Genomic DNA, 24,083 nt, shown 5'->3' with positions numbered 1-24,083 from the left:
GTCTTGTGAGTCTAAGAAGATTGCTGTGTCCCAAAGAAATGATCCCACAAACTGAAGTTCAAAGATGTTCTTTATAGCATTACTTTCCCCAGATTTTTGGTATAATATGTAAAAGGCAGGAATGGCTATTTAAACACTTAATTCACTCAAAGGAATATTAGACGTGAAGACTATAACAGAAGCAAGTACTAGCAACAAGGATAAAGAATAATATAGGAGGAACAAAATACAGATTGTGTGCTGGGGATGTGCACCTGCTCTAGTGGGCACTTAGGAGACTTTAGTACTGTGTGTTCAGGTGTTTTCTGGGATCACCGTGACTGAAGAAAACCCTCAGGGCTCTGCTGCTCAAGAGAGTCAGCCTAACAAGGTAGCTACACAGGTGGGCTTGCCTGCAGCCTGTGTGAGCAGAAACACAAAGGAAACAAACATGAAATCTGTCATGTGGGAACAGCAAGGTGAAGCGCATTTCTTGGTGTTTTTTTAAATAAATTTAAAATCATCATTTGTTAAATTAGTATTTATAATATTTACTTTTAAGCCCTCTTTATTATTTTTTTAATGTTTATTCATTTTGGAGAGAGTGCAAGAGTGCCAGAGAGCTTGAGCCGGGGTGGGGAGGTAGGCAGATAGAGAAGGGTACTGAGGATCCGACGCAGGGCTCGAACTCACGAACCGTGAGACCACGACCCAAGCCTAAAGTCGGACATTTAACCGACTAAGCCACCCAGTTGCCCTTTGTTTATAATATTTAAAAGCCATTAAGTAATTCTTGGTACATCAGTGAAATTCCCTAAACCAAGTTATGGAAATCCCTTTTCACATTCTTGTAATCCTTCCTAAATATTCTTCAAGGCTTTCTTTGTAAAGTTTCTCCTCTTTTTTCATCCCTTTCCTTAATTTGCCCTTCAAATTTGAAACTTGTCCAACTGTCATAATCTGATCTCTACCCCAAAATGTAGACCAGACCTGGGTTGATTTTTTTTTTTATAACTTGTTTTATTTTTTATGGTTTTAAATTTACATCCAAATTAGTTAGCATGTAGTGCAACAATGATTTCAGGAGTAGATTCCTTAGTGCCCCTTACCCATTTAGCCCATCCCCCCCCTCCCATAACCCCTCCCATAGCCCTCAGTTTGTTCTCCATATTTATGAGTCTCTTCTGCTTTGTCCCCCGGGTTGATACTCTTAAACCTTGGTCAAGGCAGTCTCTGGGGAGGAAGGGAGGGGGTGATGGGGCTCCACAGGTAACAGGTGATTTGGGGTATACCTCTCACTGCGGGGGCGGGAGGCACGGGAAACTAGGTATGATGGAAGACTAAAGGAAACAGGTTTTGCACAAACTCAGCTCGTCTTGTACTGCCCCCTAATTGGCACTAATGGGAGTTTTATAGACAGATACTGGTGGGCAGAGATGGTGTCTTCAGTAGACCTGCCAGGGGAGTGAGGCTTTGGGCGGTGAGAGACAGCATGACCCTTGGGTGTGTCATGGGGCCTGGTTTACATGCCTGGTAAAACTGTCTTCTGGTCTCGCTCCCACTGCTGCACTCTTTGAGAAGCCATGGAAAACGCCACCCTCAGGGGCATAGGATTCATTATCTAACCCTGCCCTATGGGGCAGTAGTCAGTTGTAAAATTTCCTTTTAGTTTGTGGTCTTTGTTGCAGTGCCACCTGTTGAAAGAGCAGTTGACAGCCAAGCACCTGGAAATGGGGGAGCGTGGCTTCATTACCTTGTCTAGGCTCTGTGATTTCCTGGTTCTCTCCGTGCCTTCTGGAGTCTGTTCTGTTACACATCTCTGTATTTGACACTCATTAAAACGGTAGCAGCCAACATTTGTTAACTACTTACTATATTCTAGTGACCGTCCGGAGCATTTTAGTCACTCAGGCCTCATAGTATCCTTAGGACATGATGGCTATGATCCCTGTATCCCCATTCCAACAGAATGGTTCGATAATTTGCCTGAGGTCACACAGCTAATAAGTAGCAAAGCCAGAGTAAAAATCTAAGTAGTCTGGGAACAGTTTTTGCATGCTTAAGTCACACTGTAGCCAGTACTATCGGCTTCAGCCTTCTAGAAGCTCATTGGTTAAAAATGAAACTAAAAAGTAGCTTTTCTAGGACCCAGTCCTGACTGCCTGTTCTCCCAAACTGTAGAAGAATAACAGGCTTTATTGAACACACTTATTTACTTTTTTATATGTAAACACTTATTTCCCCCAGTTCCACTGGAGGCAGGAGGTAGAGTTGACCCTGGCCTTGTTACTTGTAGTCTGCTGCCCTAGCTGTTTCACTGTCTGGTGAGGATAATGGGCCAGAGCTTGGTAGTGGTTCTCAGAAGATGTAGATGTCAATCTTGAGGCACTCACATTCAGTCTTGAATTCCTGATTCTGGAGGAGAACATGGGCCTCCTGCTGGGGATTCCAGCCGTGCCTGAGGAGTGTTCCTCCAGCAGTCTTAGATAAGTCGCTGCCATTGGGGTCCAGAATTTAGGACTCCTACTCTCCTGGAAGTCACTGAGTCAGGTTTGGGACACCGAGGGATAATTAAGACAGGAACCCTGTCTTGATAAGTAAACAGGGGCAAGTTCTGGAATAGAGATGAACACAGATTAGGCATCTGACATATTATATGGTCAGTGGTAGGGAAGGCTGCCTAAAAGATGTTCTAGAAAACAGTGATCCCAGGAGCTACAAGGTCAGGTATTATTCTCACGCTAACCCAATATTTGATAATAATTCTCTACTTGGCACTGGAGATGCAGCAGGGAATACATCTGTCTTCGCAGAGATTATTGGAAAAGGGAGAAGACAGATGTAATAGATGCAAATGTGAAGTAATGGTAGGTTCTCTGAAGAAAACTAAGGCCACGTAAAGGGATAGAGAGCAGATAGGGAGAGGGGGTGCTACTTTAGATAAAGTGATCACCTCTCTGATGAGGTGCTGTTTGAACAGAGACTTGAATGAAACAGGACCGAGCTGTTGAGTAAGTTGGGAGCATTGATCCAGACTGATCCAGGAGGGAGAATCCATTCTTTTAGGCCATTTCGAGGGGCAGGATGGCCAACAGGAAGGCTCAGGACACAGTTCTCCTGCGGCTCTTGAGAGGTTTGTGCCAGGGGAGGTGGTTTGCCTTGGTAATTCTGTCACACTCACAGTGTGTTTTCCTTTCTCCTTTTAGTTTGAAGGATGACCTCTAGGAAGAAAGTGTTGCTGAAGGTTATCATCCTGGGAGATTCTGGGTAAGTGGCTCTCACCATTTGAACTGACACATTGGTTTGGATGAAGCCTCCTTTGAAGCCCGTGCCCTCCACGCTGACACCTGCCACTTCCTTCTCTAGTAGTGGTGGCATGAGGGCCCTAGGTCTCCAGCTGTTTTGGGCACAGCAGAAATGTGAACGATCTCTTGTTATATAACCCTTCGTTCCATGATCTTAGGCATGATTTGGGGGGAGGGGGGGCTATTTAAACTCAAGAGCAGTTTCATGGAGTCCCTTTTTTCCAAGCTGGTTAGACTAAGGAGTGCTGTTTAAGTAGATTTGTTGCCACTGACGCCATGCCTAGCAGCTGTGGGGCCTAGCAGTAGCTCAGAAAAGGAGACTTTTCTGAGGTGACCTGTGAAACCTTAGACCAACTGAAAGCTGGGCCTTTTTAAAAATAATAATAATAAACACGGGTGTGCCTCCGTATCCCAAAGTCCCCTGCCCTTTAAAAAGGCAGTGATTTTTCTACTCTGGCTGGCTTTTTCAATTGCCTGAGGAGCCTTTTAAAAGTTGGTGTTTTTCCAGACCAGTGGGTAGGGCCGAGTTGGCAGTACCTTAAATACACACATCTGTCTGTCTGTCTGTCTGTCTCCCTCCCATACTCTTAGTGACTCTAGTGTGCTGTCAGGATTGAGAGATACGGTGTTAGGCCCAAACTTGCCCAGAAAGAATCACCAGGCCTTTACTTGATTCCAGATCTCCTGGCCTCTCCCCTGAAAATTCAGATGCAGGTGGCCTGGATTGGAGAACACTCACTTCCTTAAGCCGTAACTGTACTTCCAGGTGCTCTGCATATACAGATAAGAATGTTCCTTAGTGAGAAAGGAAGGTGAGCCAGTTGGCTTTGAAGAAGGCTTTTGCATCATCTTCAGCCTGCCCTAACTAATCTCATCACCAAGAAATCCATTGTCTCTTTGCTGAGTTCTCATACTGGGGCAGGGGGAACATCTCTGGAAGAGCTTACTTTGAGGTAGATTCTGATTTGGTGGAATACTGGTGCTTTCTCGTTCAGATTTTAGACTTTGAAGCAGCAGGTGGCTGACTGGTGTATATGTCTGCTCTCAGCCAATGGCTTCCTCCTGCCATTACTTTCTTGGACTGAATAGCAGCCTCTAAATGGAGAGACACCGAAGACATAAGGGATATTTTTGGAATATTGGAACGATCTTATTACTGTAGCTTCTTTTAGAAGGAGAGTATTTGCTGACATCTTTCTGGAAGGAAAAAATAATATTAGGCTGTACCATCTGAGGTGCTTGTACCAAAACTTACAAGCAGCTTTTCAACATCTGGACTACATTTGTACCCTCTATTTTTATCCCAGGAGAAAATACAACCTCAAATGAATAATGCTGGGCAGTTTGCTGGCACTGCCCTCTGTTGTGATTACAGTTCTTTGTTTTCTTTCAAGATAGGCAAGTCTCTTCAGAGCTGCAAATACCGGAATCAGTTTTCAGTCCCTTCCTAGTTGACCTATACTTGTGGTTTTTCTCCAATTTCAGAGTTGGTAAGACATCACTCATGAACCAGTATGTGAACAAGAAATTCAGTAATCAGTACAAAGCTACAATAGGAGCAGACTTTCTGACAAAGGAGGTGATGGTGGATGACAGACTAGTTACAATGCAGGTAAGCACATGTCACAACTTTGCCAATCAAATCTTGTTAGTTCATTCATTCTGAACCCTTTTTTTCATGCCTAGGCATTTCCCCTCCCTGTTCTTCAGTTCCCACTACTATATTCATGGATAATTTTCCACAGGTGGTATTGCCGAGAAAATACAGGACATCAAGTATGACCGTATATTGCATGAGACATACTAGAAATTTTTCATTGTCGTTCCAAAAAAGTTCAAATTTCATTGGACTTCTGTTTTGGGGTTTTGTTTTTGTTTTTGTTTTTGCTGAATTTGAAAACACACAGTCCTCTGTCTTATTGTGTCTCCAAAATGTCTAACTCATGCCTTTTTTAATATCCTTGCATAGTTTTTTAGGCCAGAACATCTTTGGGTCTCTCCTAGGTTCTTACAGTAGCTATTAATGTAGTTCCCTGTTTTTCTGGCTTCTTTTCATCTGTCCTGCCTGTAGCCACCAAAGTTGAGTTTCTTTTAAGCCAGCCTGGCTTTTGCATGTATCACCTTAATCTTTCAAGGGCTTCTCTTGCAACAGTTAGGATAAAATACGGGTTCTTTCATATGGCCTTTGGAAAGCCTTTGCGTTCTGGCTTTTTTGTCTTTTGCCAGCTCTTCCAAACCATGTGCTGCTCTTACAACCCTGTCCTTGCACATGTCTGCTTCCAGCCCAGCCCCTTTGTCCCATCTCAGCCCATCCCCAGGTCTCCAACCTTTAGCCCAGGTGTTGTATTTTCAAATTCCTACCTCCACAGCAGTTATTTCTTCTTATATTAAATGATGCCCTTGGCAGACTCAGGCCTCTTGAGACAAATATAGTTCTTATCCCACTGTAGTCCTTGCAAATGCCAAGTTTGCTGAAATGTTTGAATGATCCAGGCGTTACAGATGGTTTTTATGCACATTGACCTCAAGCTGTGACGTGCTCCCAGAGAATAAAGACTCTTGACACTTCCTTGACTCACACCTCCAGAATGCAGTTAATATGGATTTCCCCTCCCCACCTTCCTCACACATACACATAGAGATGTTTAAATTTTTTTTTTTTTTAACGTTTATTTATTTTTGGGACAGAGAGAGACAGAGCATGAACGGGGGAGGGGCAGAGAGAGAGGGAGACACAGAATCGGAAACAGGCTCCAGGCTCCGAGCCATCAGCCCAGAGCCTGACGCGGGGCTCGAACTCACGGACCGCGAGATCGTGACCTGGCTGAAGTCGGACGCTTAACTGACTGCGCCACCCAGGCGCCCCTAGAGATGTTTAAAATACAACTAAAGTTTTTTTTAAGTTCTAAGTTTTATTTGACAGAGCGCACGCGCTCACATGTGTGTGAGCCGGGGAGGGGCAGAGAGGGTGAGGGAGAGAATCCCAAGCAGATTGCCAAGCTGACAGCCCGAAGCCTAGTGTGGGGCTCAAACTCAAGAACCATGAGATCATGGTCTGAGCTAAAATCAAAAGTCGGATATTTAACCAACTGAGCCACCCAGGCTCAGACTAAAGTTTTAAAGGCCAAGCTTGAGAGAAAAGGTAATTTCCAGATTACAGGAAAGAAGATGGAACTGAGAACTAGTGATAAGCCCAGGGGCTTCTGTCATGATGCTTTAAAAGCAACTTTATAACCAGGACTAGAGTTTTATCACTCACCATGGGCAAGAGAAGTGACTACAAAAGGTGGGAGAGCTGGAACTAGGAATCCCCTTGGAGAGAAAGAGAGAGGGAGGGAGAGAGACTCCCACTCACATAGGACCTTGGAAAGATGTGAAAACAGGAACAAATGCCTTAATCCAGTGAAGTGGCAGAGCTCATGCATGAAGTAAAAGCTTGGGGCTTTTGCCTCTTTGCCTTCTTGTTGGAGACGCTCAGTCCCACTATGCTCATGTGTGGGTTCTGAGCTTATACTCTACATGGTACAGAAATGTTAAAGAATTTGACATAAACCTATAAACCCCTGCCACTCCTGACACAAGCAGAGTCGAGACCATTTTATAGGAAGACTTGCAACCTCAGAACAGAAGGTGAGCTCATAGCCACATGAGGAAATAACGTACCACAAAAGATGTTCACAATGACTAGAGATTTTTAGAAAGGGAATAGAAACCATAGAGAAAAAGGACACTATAAAAAATGAGGATATGGAAAACATAGAACTTCAAGAAGTGAAAAGATGGTCATTGAAATAAGCCAAACGAACAGTTAAACTGCAGGTTAAAGACACCTGAAGAAAACAGTAAGCTGTAAGAACTGAGCAAATTACCTGGGAAACTCAAAAACTGCAGAACACCAACAAGCGAAGTCTGTCTCTGAAGAGAAGAGACTGATTACTTAACAACAGTTAGAGGAGTTCTCAGAGACCATAGAAGGCAGAAGGGAACAGAATAGCTTCAGGGTACTAGAGTAAAGTAGCACCCAAGGATTCCACATGTGTACCAGCCAGACTAAAAGCTGCATCCTGTACCTAGGAGAAACAGAGCTATAGGACCAAGCTGTGGTTTTGACGGCGATGTGGGCTGATTCAGAAGTCAGACCCCAGGTCCTCCTGGGTTTGGGGCCATTATAATAGAGCCCACATACCATACTAAGCTTGCACCCTATACTGCTGCACTACTGGAGTGAACACCATCTGAAGAACCACTGGTCACTGGAGTCTGGAAACAGTGGGAAAGAGAACGTGTTCCTTTTTTTTTTTAATATTTATTTTTGAGAGAGTGCGAGCAGGGGTGGGGGGGGAGGGTGGGCAGAGAGAGGGAGACACAGAATCCGAAGCAGGTTCCAGGCTCTGAGCTGTCAGCACAGAGCCCAGTGCGGGGCTCAAACTCATGAACGATGAGATCATGACTTCAGCTGAAGTCAGACACTTAATCGACTGAGCCACCGAGGTGCCCCAGAGAACATGTTCCTGAAAGGTTGAAAGGAAAAGCTGGCCCTCATGCTGTTGCAGGCAGCTTGAAAGACTAGAAGTAAATGAGAGACATCATCTCTGGACAAAGGTATCATCAAGGTAGATCTTGAAGAATCCTCACATATTTTTCACGGGCTTTTAGCAACATGCAATAAGATGATCCGAATAAGAAAACAAGACAAGAACCAATGGAAAGTTCCCTGATCTTTCAGAGTGGTTTTTATATTTCAGAGAAATAAGACAATCTTAGATATCTGGAGAGAAGAAACTAAATAAGTGTGTAAGTTAATAGAATTTATAAAAAGAAAATACAATAACCAAAAGGTGGAAATCTGAGAATGTTTTTAGCAACAGATCAGTATGCTAGAAGAGAGCTGAAATGAAGAATGGTAGGAAAGAGAGGTACAAACAGGATTCAATAGATAGGTCAGACTTCCTTTTAATCAATCTCAAAACAAAGATCAAAGATAATATTTGCTGAGAATTTGCTAGAACTGATGTGGCACCAATCCACAGATTGAGGAAGCCCGAACTCCAAGATGGATAAATAAAAAAGAAATCTCGATGAATCATAATGAAATTACAAAAAAAAAAAAAAAGGGGGGGGGCGCCTGGGTGGCTCTAGATTTTGGCTCAGGTCATGATCTCACCGTTGTGAGATCGAGCCCCACATTGGGCTTCATGCTGAGCATGGAGCCTGCTAGGATTCTCTCCCTCCCTCTCCTGCCCCCCTCCCCTGCGTGCACTTGGTCGTTCTCTCTCTCCAAAAAAAAAAAAAAAAGACAAACTTGAAAGCATCCAGAGAAAAAAGATGATCTTGAAAAGGAGCAAAAATGAGGCTGTTGACTCCAAACAGTAACCGTGGAGATCACCAGGCAGTGGAATATATTCTGAAAGAAACCTTGACCATAGTATTCTGTCTCTACTAAAAATACTAAGAATGAAAGCATATATCCTTAAGTTCCACGGTGAAAATTCTAAAAGATGTACTTCAGACAGAAGGAAAGTGATTTCATTTGGAAAGGTTAGGAAGATAAATTGAGGTCAACTTTAATTGTATACATGTATTTATTGTTAGAATTATGACCGTAATAGTAAGAGTATGTAACTTCTAAACTATCATAGAAAACCAGGATTGGACCTCTGTAATTTAATGTGTGGAGGAAGATTAGTGACTGTTGTGGGTTTTTTAAATTCCTTATATGGTTCAGGAAGAAGCTAGAAATCAGTCAGTAGTAAACATTAGATGGAATCAAGTATGCATGAAAAATTTAAAGGTAACTTACTACTGAATCCATAGCAATTTAAACTGTGATATTGTCAGAGACAGATCAAGGGAACAGAGAGCACACAAACAAGCCACCCCCAGCTGGACACTGAGTAGAGAGGTGGCTTCCAGAAGACTAGCAAAGTGGAGTTACACAGTAAATGGGACGGGCCAGTGGTTTTCCCTTTATTTATTTTTTAATTTTTTTTTCAACGTTTATTTATTTTTGGGACAGAGAGAGACAGAGCATGAACGGGGGAGGGGCAGAGAGAGAGAGGGAGACACAGAATCGGAAACAGGCTCCAGGCTCTGAGCCATCAGCCCAGAGCCCGACACGGGGCTCGAACTCACGGACCGCGAGATCGTGACCTGGCTGAAGTCGGACGCTTAACCGACTGCGCCACCCAGGCACCCCAGTGGTTTTCCCTTTAAATGAGGAGGAGTAACCAAGAGGGAGGGTTCAAGACCTGAATGAAAAAAATACAAAATGAAAACTTTAAAAGTAAAAAAAAAAATTTTTTTTAACCTTTGGTGTTTAAAATAGAGAAAGCGAAAATCCTAAAGGATTGACAGTAAAACTACATTAAAGTAAACATTTGAGTGCTCGCTTCGGCAGCACATATACTGAAATTGGAACGATACAGAGAAGATTAGCATGGCCCCTGCGCAAGGATGACACACAAATTCGTGAAGCGTTCCATATTTTTAAAAAGAAAGAAAGGAAAAAAAAAAGTAAACATTTGAATAATAAGACTCCCTAATGACAAAAACAAACCACAGACCAGAAGAAAATGTTAATAATGCATCATAGTATCCAGTCAACAGACAACCCACTGGATAACTGGACAAAAGACATCAGCAGGCAATTATGAGAAGAAGCCTTTAATTCCAATGGCTTAACTGCAGGGAATTGCAAATTTAAAAAGGCGACAGGGCAGGCTGGACCACTGTAGGTGCAGGGAACACCTCCTCTTCCTTACACCCTCCGCTTCTCCGATGCTATCAAATGATGCCTTCGGGAAAAACTTGCCAGCAGTTGTGTGGCTTAAAGAAACTCCCGTGGTCCTGTGACTCCAGATACTTCTGGGCCTGGTTGAATAAAGTGGATGTCAACCCTGAAGGGACAGCATCCATGTGGCTACTGTGCGGTGGGGCCATTCTGCACTGCCGTGGCCAGGAGAGTTGGCAGAAGGACTATAACGACCTCTCAGCAGGCTCCCTAGACAGACAGGATTCAGGCAGTTGATGCACCGGCTCTTAAATCCTGAGCATCGGGTTTGGTCCCATGGAGCACTAACAGCATGCTAGAAACATAAGGTCATGCACGTGTCATTATATTGAGGATCATTGTAAACTTAAAAATTTACGACAAAGTGTGTTGGAAATGGAAACAATTCTGTGTGGGGCTATCACAGACAAAGGCATCATTTCTCTCCATCACTTAAGTAAAACCCTCAAGTGTTTGCTGTTAAGTGATCTTCCTGGAGTAAGAGAAAAAGAAAACCTTGTCCAAGCCTTTAAGATAGTACTGCCTTCTCTGGAACTAAAATTAGATTTGAAGTAAAATTATAATATTCAGTGAGTGTTTTATTTTATATGGAAGCAGCCCAAGTGTCCATCCACAGATGAATGAATAGACAAGACGCGTATACATACAATGGAATGTTACTCGCAATAAAAAAGGAATGAGATCTTGCCATTTGCAACACCATGGATGGGCCTATGCTAAGTGAAATAAATCAAAGACAAATACCATATTTCACTTGTCTGTGGAATCTGAAAAAAACAAATGAATAAACAAAAACAGACTCATAAATACACAGAACAAACCGGTGGCCACCAGAGGGGAGGGAGGGTGGGAAGTGGGAGAAACAGGTCAAGGTGAAGGAACAAACTTCTGGTTAAAAAATAAGTAAATCATGGGGATGGGAAGAAAAGTGTCTTATTTCAATATAAAGTATTATCTGAAATTGTTAATGGTATAAATTAAAACATTAAAAAAATAACTTAAAAAAAATGGGGCACCTGGGTGGCTCAGTCGGTTAAGCGTCTGACTTCAGCTCAGGTCATGATCTCACAGTCTGTGGGTTCAAGCCCCGCGTCAGGCTCTGTGCTGACAGCTCAGGGCCTGGAGCCTGCTTTGGATTCTGTGTCTCCCTCTCTCTCTTCCCCTCCCCTGTTCATGCTTGGTCTCTCTTTGTCTCAAAAATAAATAAAAACATTAAAAAATAATTGAAATTGTTAATGGTAAACAGTAACATATTCTATTTACCGTCCATAGGACTAAAAGAATGTCATACTGTAACTTTTTTTTTTAACTTATTCATTTTTGAGTGAGAGAGAACACGAGAGGGGGACAGGGAGAGAGAATCCTCAGCAGGCTCCATGCTGTCAGCTCAGAGTCCTACACAGTGCTTTGGGACTTGCTCGCAAACTGTGAGATCATGACCTGGGCTGAAACCAAGAGTTGGATGCTTAACCGACAGAGCCACCCAGGAGCCCCTTTACCATAACATTTTAAACAAGGAGTCCATCATGTAGAAAATAAATATTCAGACATATTATTAAAGTCACTGAGTTGCAAGTGAGAGTTTATATACATTTTAAGAAAAATACAAACTAGATAGCCTTTTAATTCTAATATATTCCTCATTTTATATAGATCTCTCTTGATGTAGATAGAGTTCTTTAAAGTGATACAGATGTACTACCCAGATATTCTTTATTGTATTTTAACAGTAATTTGTTACATTGTAATTTAAAGTTAAAGCATGGGGCGACCCAGACTCGAGTCAGTTGAGTGTCTGACTTCAGCTCAGGTCATGATCTCACAGTTGGTGAGTTTGAGCCCTGCATCAGGCTCGCTGGTGTCAGTATAGAGCCTACTTCAGATCCTCTGTTTTCCTCTGTCCCTTGCCCACATTGTGTGTCTGTCTCTCAAAAATAAACATTTTTAAAAATTTTAAGTTAATAAAGTGTGTTACTATAAATATGTACACATGAAGGGACACCTGGGTGGCTCGTTCAGTTAAGCGTCTGACCCTTGGTTTCTTTTTTTTTTTTTTTTTATTTTTTTTTTTAACATTTATTTTTTTTTTGGACAGAGAGAGACAGAGCATGAACGGGGGAGGGGCAGAGAGAGAGGGAGACACAGAATCGGAAACAGGCTCCAGGCTCTGAGCCATCAGCCCAGAGCCCGACGCGGGGCTCGAACTCACGGACCGCGAGATCGTGACCTGGCTGAAGTCGGACGCTTAACCGACTGCGCCACCCAGGCGCCCCTGACCCTTGGTTTCAGCTCAGGTCATGATCTCGCGGTTTGTGGGTTTGCAGAGCCTGCTTGAGATTCTGTCACTCTCCCTCTCTGTTCTTCCCTGCTTGCATGCATGTACATGGTGGCTTTCTCTCCAAATAAATTTTTTTTTTTAATGTGCAGACATGGAAAAAAAAGCTGACAAAATCAAGTTTGGGCAGGAATATAGGGAAGCAGAATATTCTCAAGCTGTTGGTGGGATATTAGCTCTTCTTAATAGAGACTACCATTTTGCTTTCCATTGTTGAACACGCGCAATTCTCTGTCTAGGCAGGTAGCCTAGAGAGATTTACCTCTTGGCACAAGAAGAGAAGCCTAGGAAAAATGCTCATTGCAGCTTTTTTGAAAAACTGCAAACAGTTCAGATGACCAGGGAATAAAGGATGTATATTAAGAAAGTGGAATGCTATATAACCATTAACTTTTGGAAAAGGGAAAAAAAAAGCAAATTGCAAAAAAAGATGTATAGGATAATACCATTTGTCTAAAAAGTTCTTCAGGAACCATTTACTTCTGGGGAGGGAGGAAAGGGAATGCTGTGAGGAAGGGTTAACTCTGTTTCCTTTTAAAAGGGGGGATGGGGTAGGGGGCTGGGTGGCTCAGTTTAAACATCTGACTCTTGATTTCAGCTCAGGTCATGATTTCGAGGTTCATGAGTTTGAGCCCCATGTTGGGCTCTGCACTGATGGTGGTGCAAAGCCTGCTTTGGATTCTCTCTCTCTCTCTCTCTCTCTCTCCCTCCCTCCCTCCCTCCCTCCCTCCCTCTCTCCCCCTCTCTCTGCCCCTCCCCTGCTCGCTCTCTCTCTCAAAATAAATAAACTTAGAAAAAATAAATAATTTTTTAAATGACTAAAATTTAAATAAAACTAGACAATAAAAAAATAGTAAAAAAACTGACATGAAGGTGTCAGTGTTAATATTTGTCACATTCAAGTAGCAGGTAGTTATATGGGTGTGTTTTGAATGTAGAAAACAAAATATTTCAGTTAAAATACTAAAAAGTTTTAAAGACCACAGTTATAGGACTATACTTTTCTAGGTTTGAAGATAAATTTTTGAAAGTTGCTAAGAATAACTCCCCAGCTTTTCAGCTTTTCTTTTTAACAACCCCTTACTTTGCCTTCTCTGTGTATTTGAGTTCCAAATACCCATTTGGTTCCACCCAAAAGTGGTAGAATTCTTATGTAATTCTCCTGTTGGGATTCTGTCCTAAACAAGCACCTGAAATACAGAAGAGGCTCTGTATGTTAGCATTCATTACTGAGTTACAAGTACAGAAAATTGGCAGCCGGGGTGTTTTTTTTTGTTTTGCTTTTTTTAACAAGAATGAAGTTGTTCGCTGAGTTTGTTGGGCATCCATAAAGGTGTGAGTCGCTGTCAGAGAAAGTGCTGCAGTGTTTCACAGGGCAGAGAGGAGTGACGTGTGGGGGAGGATTTCAGCTACATAAAACCCCACAGCACGGACACCTAGAGTAATGGTCTCGTGGGGCAGTGTGTGCCAAGTGTTTGGAGGGCTCTTTTGGCTTTACTTACCCAGATGTTTACATAAGAACAATGTTACTTACTTCTCTAATGGAATTTTTTTTTTTTTTTTTTTTTTTTTTTTTTGTACAAGCCTAGATTAAAATTCTGGTTTTAAATCTTGTTTTCTTATTTTCTCTTTATAGGAATAGTTGTCTGTTTCTACTTTCCTTATTGTGTGACCAAGCTCTTGAGTCCCCCTTCGTCCCAGTCTCTCTCTTACGAGAAAGGGTTCATTTTTTCACTCAGAGACGCACATTCAGTGTAGGTGTTGGGAAACCCGAAAAGCACAAAATCAGACCTCACCAACAGCCCCTCTGCTGGGGATCCAGTGACACTAGAGATCATGTCGTGTCTACATGTGTGTACTTAGCTTGTTGTCTTGGGGGTGGGGCAGCATTTAGTCCTCCAACTCTGATGAGAGGCAGTTAGACTAATAGGCTTTGGGTTTGTTTCTATTGCCCTTCAGCCTTGCACCTAAGTCATCCTAACCAGGCATCCTACCCTCGTCTTGTATGGTGCTCTTCTTCCCTGAACTGGGAGCTCAATCTTTGTCTGGCCTAGGGACACTTGACATGTTGCCCAGGTGTTCCAGATCACCTGGAGTGAGGCAGGACTGGCTGCCTGAGAAGGGCTTCACAGAGGAGCTCAACCATCTTTCTGCAGAATCTGGTTCTGGAGATAAAACCATAGTGGTCCAATCCACACCCCATTTGGGTTCAAACCCTGGGCCTTTGGGGTGGTTGGCCGGTGATGTGGACGTAAAGCTGGTATGTATCTGGGTTGTAAGGATGGTCCAAGTTCTTGTGTTCTGAAGCTGAGCGGGTTCCCTGCCGACAGTGAATCCAGTAGTGGGGGGGAGACCCGTGTCAGCTGGAAGTAATAGTATGCTGCTTCTGACCCAGCCACTTTCTTAAACCTGGTGACTGGCTGGGGGGTGTGGGACCATTTCTCATAACACCTGTCATCTCTCCAGGCTGATCAGGGTGGCCTTGTTAGGAATCTAGGGCAGCGAGGGAATCCATCTTCGCTCTCAAACCTAGCAAGGCAATGAACGGCGTGAAGTTCTTTGAGCTGGTCAGTAGTACATGGTGTTCAGATTGAAAGCCGGCTTTCACCTATATTCTAGAGTATGTTCTTGTTGTCTGTCTTTCCCTTCATCTCTCTCTGTCAGGGGTTTTTGTTTGCTTTTTTTGTTTTTAAGTGAGTTATAGTATAAATAAAACATGCTCATTTTTTTAAGGTAAGCTTGATAGACAGTAAAATGTGTAAATTTAAATATACAATTCAGTGAGTAATCACCTCCCTGTAATTCTGTCACCCCCAAAAAGTCCCCAGAGTACATAAACCTTAAGTTTACATCATGAATTTCACATAAATATCCGTGTGACTACCACCTGGATCAAGGTAAAGACATTTTCTAACAGAGTTCGGACTCAGTGTCACCCCTCACAGACACGTGCACTCACGCATGCTGTCTGTCAGGGCTCTTCTGGATACTCTGGTTCTGAAGTCACTTGTCTCTGAGTGTCTCCGTGATCCAGCTCGTTTTCCTCTGGTGTCCCCCACTCCTACAGCCGTGTTCCCCAAGGAATAATGTTTTGTCTCTCGCAGATCTGGGACACAGCAGGACAAGAACGGTTCCAGTCCCTTGGTGTGGCCTTCTACAGAGGCGCAGACTGCTGCGTTCTGGTATTTGACGTCACTGCCCCCAACACATTCAAAACCCTTGATAGCTGGAGAGATGAGTTTCTCATCCAGGCCAGTCCCCGGGATCCTGAAAACTTCCCCTTCGTGGTGTTGGGAAACAAGATTGACCTCGAAAACAGACAAGTAAGTGCCAAAGGTAGTGACAGTCGAAAATGTGGAGGCTTACGAATCTACCCTCATTTAGGTCGTGGCTGCTGGGCCTTCTTTTAAAAGTAGCAGCTAAGTTTCAGATGGCTACTGTTTTTAGTTTTGATTAGTAAAAAGCCACGTGCCTTAAGGACCAATACCCAGTATAACTGTGTGTGTGTGTGTGTGTGTGTGTGTGTGTGTGTGCGCGCGCGCGCGTGTGCCCCATACTGGGGGAGAGGGGAGAGATAACTAATTACCCATCCAGCCCTTGGAATAAAGCCTTGCTTCCTAACCGAGTAATGGCATACCAGTTTTGCTTTCTCTGTGGCAACACAGGGACAGTGAAAGTCTGCAGTGGTTTTCCCTTTGAGATTATGCCAGCAAAGTAGCAAGTCCATCACTTTTGGTCCCCATGAAATAATTGGACTTGAGGCTGGGTTGCAGTCTGCATTTTGGTCTTTGGGATTTAAAAGCAGACTTGCATTTAAAGCCTGGCTCATGCACTTTTAATTTGGGAATACTTCTTGGAGTCTGAACGTTGACTCCTGTAACAAGAATACTCTGGGATCAGGTGACGCTGCACCTGAAAGCCTGGCACCCAGGAAGAGCTTGGAAAATGGTGGCTTTCTATGGGCCCGTTGTTATTTTCCCCTCCTGTGAGAGGCACTGGCTTCCACGGTGCCTTGTGGTTTGGAGGGTTCTTTGCTACACTCAGAATGGCTCTAGAAAGGTGTATGTGGGAATGTGAACTACCTTTTGGCCAGCTGCCTTTGAGGACCAGGGCTCAGGAGACCTGGTTTAAATCCCCACGCTGCCCCTGACCGGCTGTGACTTTAGACCATTGCCTTTGCCTTCTGAGCCTCAGTTCTTCTTCTGCACTTGAAAGGAAGGGATTAGATTTTGTAATTCTGCTCTCCTGCACCTCAGGGGCCTGCCTGGATCTCCATGTGTGCAAAAGATTGCGCTTTGGGCTTTGAGTAAAATTGCTCTGGTTCACTTTCAAATAGCATTTCTCTTGGGAACATAGACTCTTAATTATAACTAGGTTTATTTCTGGCCATTGATCTCATTTTCTCCCTTTTCTAAGTGACAGTCCCCTCATGCCTGAAAATAGGCTAAGGCTCGGGGAAGGAATTGGGGTAGGAGAGGGTAGGGGTGCTGGTGAGAGCAGCAGGATTCTGTGACACAAGATTGTGACACAGGTGGTTTAATATGAGCAGTAATGGGTAAGGGACAGTGAACCTTAGAGACCAAGCTGCCAGGCATTTCCTGGGCTGGGACCTCTGAGGTCCTAGGAGAAATGATTCAATACTTCTTGGGCTGGCTGCTTACTCCTTTTAAGTGTAGCTAAGGGTCAGAAACTATGGATTATAGAATGGGCTTTGGGTTTGAGGTCTAGCTGTGTTATGCAGAGCCAGCAGGGTGACCTTGGACAGGTCTGCAGCTGTGTCCCTGCACACCCTCACCCCCCAGGTCTGCTCCCTCACCTATGCTACCTATAGACTAGGGACCATGATCCTTCTAGAGAAGGTTGAGGCCGTGCTAGATTAGGAGCACACATACACCCTGCTTCCTCTTCCAGGTGGCCACAAAGCGGGCACAGGCCTGGTGCTACAGCAAAAACAACATTCCCTACTTCGAGACCAGTGCCAAGGAGGCCATCAACGTGGAGCAGGCGTTCCAGACGATTGCACGGAATGCACTTAAACAGGTGGGTCTCCAGCAGCTATCTGGCTCCCTCTGCTGACTGACCATCAACCCAGCCCCTGCCTGGCTTCCTTGTCCGTAATCTTCTTTCCTAGCTCTTTTGTCCGTGTAGCCAGAAAACCCCATGTGTTTATCTGGGAAGGTAATGAGGCATTTTGCTAAAGCTCCCAGAAATTCCACCTCTGTAGGACAGGGGCAGTGAAGACAGGCTGAGGGCCACCCTTACGGGTATGTGCTTATTCTCCCGCATGCTGTTAGGAGATCAGACCACTAGGAGGCCCCTGGCCACATTGCTCCTTCCATTGGAGGAGAGCATCAATTGGAATTCAAATCCCAGGTTTGCTACGCATCATTAAATTTAGTGGTGGTGGTGGTGGTGGTGGTGGTGGTGGTGGTGTGTGTGTGTGTGTGTGTGTTTCATCTCTGAACTTCCATCCCCTCATAAAAAGAGAATACTTGCTTTGCAGGATGGTTAAGATTGAATGAGATGGGGTCACTCCTGTCATCCTCATAAATGGTTATATTTGATCACCAGAAGGAAAGCTTACCCAGAAACTCGAGGAAATGTATTCCTTGAATGAGAATTTCTTTCTTAATGTTGTTTACTCAGCTGTTTCCAGAAAACAAACAGTTACTTCTTGTTGGCATGTGGGAGTTGAAGGCTCTTTTGATTGAGTGGCTCCGTTAGGGCCAGTGAGTTAAGGGACATCATGAGGCATCGTCCGTCATCTGTGATAGTCAGACTTAGGGGGGGAGTGAGTGTCAGAGGTGAGGCGCCTGCCAGAGGGCTCAGAGAACATTTGAGGAAGCACGTGGTGGCTGTGAGGGGCAAGGCAGGTTCTGCCAGCTCCAGGAAACCAGGTTTCTAGAATGCAGCAGTTCTCAGCAGGATGGGGCATCTGGACCTGTGGGCAGGGAGGTAACTGGAATGGGTTGTTCCCATTCTGGAACAACTGGAGGCTGCACTGAGGGTTCCGTGATGAAAGGGGACGGTCTTGCCTGACGAAGAATTGATCGACCCAGAAGGCCAGGATAGCCCCTGTTGAGAAACGTGGATAACAGGGTGCAGGCCTGAGGCCTAGGCCTCCCTCTCTTCCGCTTCCTCTAACCCACCTTCGCACCTAGGTCAATAATAGCCTGCTATGTTTTCCCTAATGTTCCTGATACTTGCATGCGAATCTAAACAGGTATGGGGAGTTGCCTTCAACCAGTTCCCTGTTGACTGGCATCACTGTCAGTTTTTCTCTCTGAATATTGCTGTCTCTGTAGCCTTATTATAATGCTTTTTTGTTCCTACATGCTAGCCTCTCAGGAGTAAGATTGTTAGATTGAAAGGTATGTGTGCTTTTAAAAGATGGTGCCAGGGACACCTGGGTGGCTCAGTCGGTTAAGCGTCTGATTCCTGGTTTCGGGTCAGGTCATGATCTCACGGTTTGCGAGTTCGAGCCCCGCATCGGGCTCTAAGCTGATAGCAGGAGGCCTGCTTGGGATTCTCTCTGCCCCTTCCCTGCTTGCACGTGCGTGCTCGCTCTCTCTCTCAAAATAAACTCTAAAAAATAATTAATAGTAAAAGATGCTGCCAGAACGTTTTCCTCGAAGGCAGCAGTGCTTCAGCCCTTTCTCTTACCTGCTGACCAGCGAGCAGTCGGCACCATCTGTAGGTCTGCTGCTGTGCCGCCGGTCTGGGGGTTCCCTGTCCTGTAGGCCACCGCTGTGCGGCACTGGGGCCTGGGCACCTGTCGCTGATCATGAGCTCTCTGTGAACAGGAATTAACTTCACCTGCATCGCATGTGACTTTTCCACTTATGCTTTATCCCTGGGCCATAGGAAAAGAGTAATTTTTTAAGACAGGTATGTCATTTTAAATTTCTAGGTTTTCTATATCTAGCTTATGTGTTGTCTGATTTAGCTGGAATTCATCTAGGCTTATAGGCGGAAATAGAGTCTCACCTTTCTCTTTAAGAGGGATAGCCAATTATTTCCAACATTAGTTGCAAATTGTTAAAAAACCACTTTCCCCAGTGGATTGAAGCATTACCTTTATGTGGGTGAATGTTCATGTATACTGGGATCTATTTCGGGTCTCTCCAGTCCATTTGGCAATTGTGCATTGGACCGTCTTGATTTGACTGCCTTTATAGTGTATGTGACCTCTGATAAGGCAAGTCTCCCCCCACTCCCCCACCCCTCCAGTCTTGTTTGTATTTTTTCCTTGGCCATGTTGGTGCATTTTCCATTTAGGCTGAGAATTTTATTATAGTTCCACCTTTTTTCTCCCCCCCGCTCCCCGCACCCAAGTAGAAAACTTTATTGAGATTCTGACTGGGATTGCGCATTACAGCTATCTTATTAGTATGCTCTGGATGCCGTAACAAAATACTATAGACTAGGTGGCAAAACAGCAGGCTTTTATCTTCTCTTGGTTCTGGAAGCCAGAGGTTTGTAATCACAGTGCCAGCAAATTCACTTTCTGCTAAGGACTCTCTCCCCCACTTGCTGACTGCTGTGTTCTCGGGTGCATGGCTTTTCCTACGTGATCACAGACAGCAAGACCTAGAGCAAGCAAGAGCCCCCTCTCTCTGGTGTCCCTTCCTTCAAGGACACACTAATCCTGTCCGATCAGGGCCCCAGCCTTATGGCCTCATTTAACCTTCATTTCTTATTCCTAATACTAGCACACTGGGGATTAGGATTTCAATGTAGGAATTTGGGGGAGACACAAAGATGCAGTCCATAACAGCTATTATTTTAGGTCTTGTGTGATATCCTTCAATAAAACCGTATCATTTTTCAGATCCTTTGCCTTTCATATTAAATACACTCCTGGTGGGAATGTAAAATAGTGCAGCCAGTATGGAAAACAGTCTGGCAGTTCTTCAAAAAAGTTACACATAAAGAGTTATCTTTTTTTTTTTTTTAAGTCTATTTATTTTTAAGAGAGAGCGTGGGCAAGCAGGGGAGGGGCAAAGAAAGAATCCCAGGTAGGCTCTGCACTGTCAGCATGGAGCCCAGTACGGGGCTCAAACTCAACGAACCATGAGATCATGACCTGAGCCGAAATCAAGAGTCAGACACTTAACCGACTGAGCCACCCAGGCACCCCAAGAGTTACCATTTGACTCCACTCCTACGTATATACTCAGGAAGAGTGAAAACATGTACATCCAAAATAGCCATAGTAGCCAAAAAGCAGAAACAAACAAACGTCCATCAAGTGAAGTGTCCAAAATAGGCGGATCTATTAAGACAAAGTAGATGGGGGCACATGGGTGGCTTAGTCAGTTTAGCATCCGACTTCAGCTCAGGTCATGATCTCACGGTTTGTGGGTTTGAGCCCCACATCGGGGTCACTGCTGTCAGCGCAGCCTGCTTCAGATCCTCTATCCCCGCATCTCTGCCCCTCTCCCGCTCATGCTTTCTCTCAAAAATAAATAGATTTTAAAAAAAAAATGTAGGGGCACCTTGGTGGCTCAGTCGGTTGGGCATCCGACTTCGGCTCAGGTCATGATCTCGTGGTTCACGGGTTCGAGCCCCGCATCGGATTCTGTGCTGACAGCTCAGAGCCTAGAGTCTGCTTTGTGGATTCTGTCTCCCTCTCTCTCTGCCCCTGCCCAGCTCATACTCTGTCTGTCTGTCTCTCTCTCTCTCTCAAAAATAAATAAAACATTAAAAAAAAAAAATTAAAAAAAATGTAGATGAGTGGTTGCCAAGGCTTAGGGGTGTCTGATGGGGATGGGGAATGACTGCTAATGAGTGCAGGGTTTCCTTATGGGGTGAAGAAAATGTTCTGGAATTAGTGGTGATGGTTGCCCAACTTTGTGAATACACTAAAAAACCACTGAATTGTACACTCTGTATACCTCGGTAGACCTTTTACTTTTTTTAATGTGAATTCTTGGGGGTTTTTACTTTTATAGCTATTGTGAATAGTATAATTTTCCCTAGAAAACTTTGTTTTTAATTTTTTTCCGTGTTGATTTTTGAGAGAGAGTGTGAGTGGGGGAGGGACAGAGAGAGAGGAAGACAGAATCCAAAGCCAGCACCACACTATCAGCTCAGAGCCCGACAGGGGGCTCAAAACCACGAACTGTGAGATCATGACCTGAGCAGAAGTCAGACGCTCGACTGACTGAGCCACCCAGGCCCTCATTCCCTAGACAACTTTTAGCGACTAGAAACATTGCTTGCTTCATCTCCATATCCTAGAACAGTTGCTGGCACATAGGTGCTCAGTGTTTAAGTGACAGATTGTTTTCCTACACCAGGAAGTAGAAAACTGCCCCTCACTGGATACTTGTTAATTCAGCAGAAAGTCACACTAAACTGATCACAGTCCATCTGCTGTGACCTCACAACCACAGTTGGTGATAAAATTCATCCATAGCTGGTTTCTGAGCACGCAGCACTTAGAGACAAAAACCCTCTTAACTTTTGGAAGAAAAAGAAAATAGACCGTAAGTCCAGAAAAATGAATGTCAGATAGGGGCCTAGGGGAATGTTTTGGGACTGAGAGGGCAGCCAGCACTCCAGCCCCAGCCCCTTCCTGCCTTGTGGAAGGGCTAAGAGCTGCCAGGATCCAGCCCATGCTGAAGTCTGACTTCTGAAGTGTTGGCAATGATACGATACGGACCACTCAAAGCATCTGTGAGCTGGCTGTGGTCCCCAAGCCACCAGATTTCGATTATGATGGAGAGCATGAGTCAGCTCTGTCCTGAGTGCTCAGTGTCGATTGCTGCCCTTCCTGCTGAATTTCTCTCTTCACCTTGTCCCAGAGTTATTGCAAAACCTGTCTTCCCCCAGTTTGGGCCTAGAGGGTTGAATGCCTTCCACCAGAGCCCTCCGTTCACTGCCAGGTCTGCCCACTGTGCCCAGTGGAAGAGGGCCAGAGCTGAGCTCAGAAACTCCCCATACCCTGAGTAACAGGCCTTTCTCTCTCTCCCTGCCCAGGAAACAGAGGTGGAGCTGTACAACGAATTCCCCGAACCCATCAAACTGGACAAGAACGACCGGGCCAAGGCCTCGGCGGAAAGCTGCAGTTGCTGAAGGGGCAGTGAGAGCAGAGCACAGAGTCCTTCACAAACAAAGAACACACTTAGGCCTTCCAACACAAGCCCCCTCTCCTCTTCCAAACAAAACATAAAGTCATCTCTCAAATCCAGCTGCCAAAAGAAACCCCAACAAACATACTCACCCTTACACACACACACACACACACACACTCACACTCACACTCACACTCACACACACACCCCTATACCTACACCTGACACAAGCAGACAGACTCCAGCCCAGGCCTGTGATGACTCCATCGGGGTCTGCCCACCCACCACATCAGCCCTCGTTTGGCAGCCAGGACAGGCAAGCTGTAGAAATCGTTCTGGTGTGGAGTCGGCATCGGAAGCTTATTCTTTTTGTCCACTGGGGAGAGAGAACTGTTTACAGTTAATCTGTGTCTAATTAGTTATCTGATTTTTTTAACGGTCTTGTGGTCTTTTTACCCCCACCCCCACCCCTCCCTCCTGTGAAGGCTACCACTTGGGAAGGCTGGTGCCCCATGCTTCATTACAGGCTCACACCCAGTCTGATAAGGCTGAGTTTTGTATGTATCTGTTAATGCTTGTTACTTTTAACTAATCAGATCTTTTTACAGTATCCATTTATTATGTAATGCTTCTTAGAAAAGAATCTTATAGTACATGTTAATATATGCAACCAATTAAAAATGTATAAATTAGTGTAAGAAATTCTTGGATTATGTGTTTAAGTCCTGTAATGCAGGCGTGTAAGATGGAGGGTTGAACCCTGTCTGGATTGCAGAGTGTTAGCAACTCAGAATTCAGAAATCCAGCTAGAGGCAGTATTCTGTACAGTAGACACAAGAATTATGTACGCCTTTTATCAAAGACTTAAGAGCCAAAAAGCTTTTCATCTCTCCAGGGGGAAAACTGTCTAGTTCCCTTCTGTGTCTAAATTTTCCAAAAGGTTGATTTGCATAATACAGTGGTGCGTGCAATGGATAAATGGTTGTTTCAGAAATTAAAATTCTCATTTTTCCTCCCCTCCCCACTTCCACACTTCGATCCCCTATAGATCAGCATCCTACTGATAAGAGGGAAAGGAAAATCCTAACAGATCTGTCCTAGTGATTTTACCTTTGTTCTAGAAGGCGCTCCTTTCAGGGTTGTGGTATCCTTAGGTTAGCAAACCTTTTTCTCCTTTTCCCCACCGACTCCCAGTCTTGCCCATTATTAATTAACCTGTTTCTTTGGTATGGAACCCTGGCAGTTCTGCCCCCTCCCTAGGATCTGCCCCTGCATTGTAGCTTGCTTAACGGAGCACTTCCCCCTTTTCCAAAGGTCTACATTCTAGGGTGTGGGCCAAGTTCTTCTGTAAAGAGATGAACGTGATGCCAATAAAATGTAACAAGAACAAAGATCATCTGCCTTTGCCCTGTCTTTTTTCCTTCTTCTAGACCCTTGGCTCGGTAGAGACCATGTTAGCTAATCATAGCCAGTGCTTTATCAAGCTAAAGAGCCCTCCATAACTGGGCTCATGTGGTGCTCTGAGGCAGAAAGGCCTTGTCACATCCAGCTGTGCAGTACCTATCCCTAGTTTTGGGTTGTTTTTTTTTTTTTTA

At 44.5% G+C, this 24,083-nt stretch overlaps 1 protein-coding gene, 1 non-coding gene and 1 pseudogene across 2 annotated transcripts in view; all 3 read left to right on the top strand.

The window, feature by feature from the left end:
- The window catches only part of RAB7A (RAB7A, member RAS oncogene family), a 68,417-nt gene extending 44,535 nt beyond the window's left edge, over positions 1–23,882 (top strand). Inside the window, exons 2-6 of the mRNA XM_030307532.2 lie at positions 3,186–3,246; positions 4,770–4,896; positions 15,514–15,732; positions 17,321–17,449; positions 22,394–23,882. Coding sequence (XP_030163392.1) covers positions 3,194–3,246; positions 4,770–4,896; positions 15,514–15,732; positions 17,321–17,449; positions 22,394–22,489 — 624 coding nt within the window. The 5' untranslated portion in view covers positions 3,186–3,193 and the 3' untranslated portion in view covers positions 22,490–23,882. The remainder of the gene's footprint in view (positions 1–3,185; positions 3,247–4,769; positions 4,897–15,513; positions 15,733–17,320; positions 17,450–22,393) is intronic.
- Positions 9,666–9,772, top strand: LOC115509565. The gene has a single exon (XR_003967429.1). It is a non-coding gene; the product is annotated as a U6 spliceosomal RNA (small nuclear RNA).
- Positions 9,794–10,701, top strand: LOC115508618 (annotated as a pseudogene).
- Positions 23,883–24,083: the final 201 nt, after the last annotated feature.

This window comes from Lynx canadensis, chromosome A2 (genome assembly GCF_007474595.2).
Source record: "Lynx canadensis isolate LIC74 chromosome A2, mLynCan4.pri.v2, whole genome shotgun sequence".
In the NCBI taxonomy this organism is placed as follows: domain Eukaryota; kingdom Metazoa; phylum Chordata; class Mammalia; order Carnivora; family Felidae; genus Lynx; species Lynx canadensis.
This window is presented reverse-complemented; position numbering and strand designations above follow the sequence as displayed.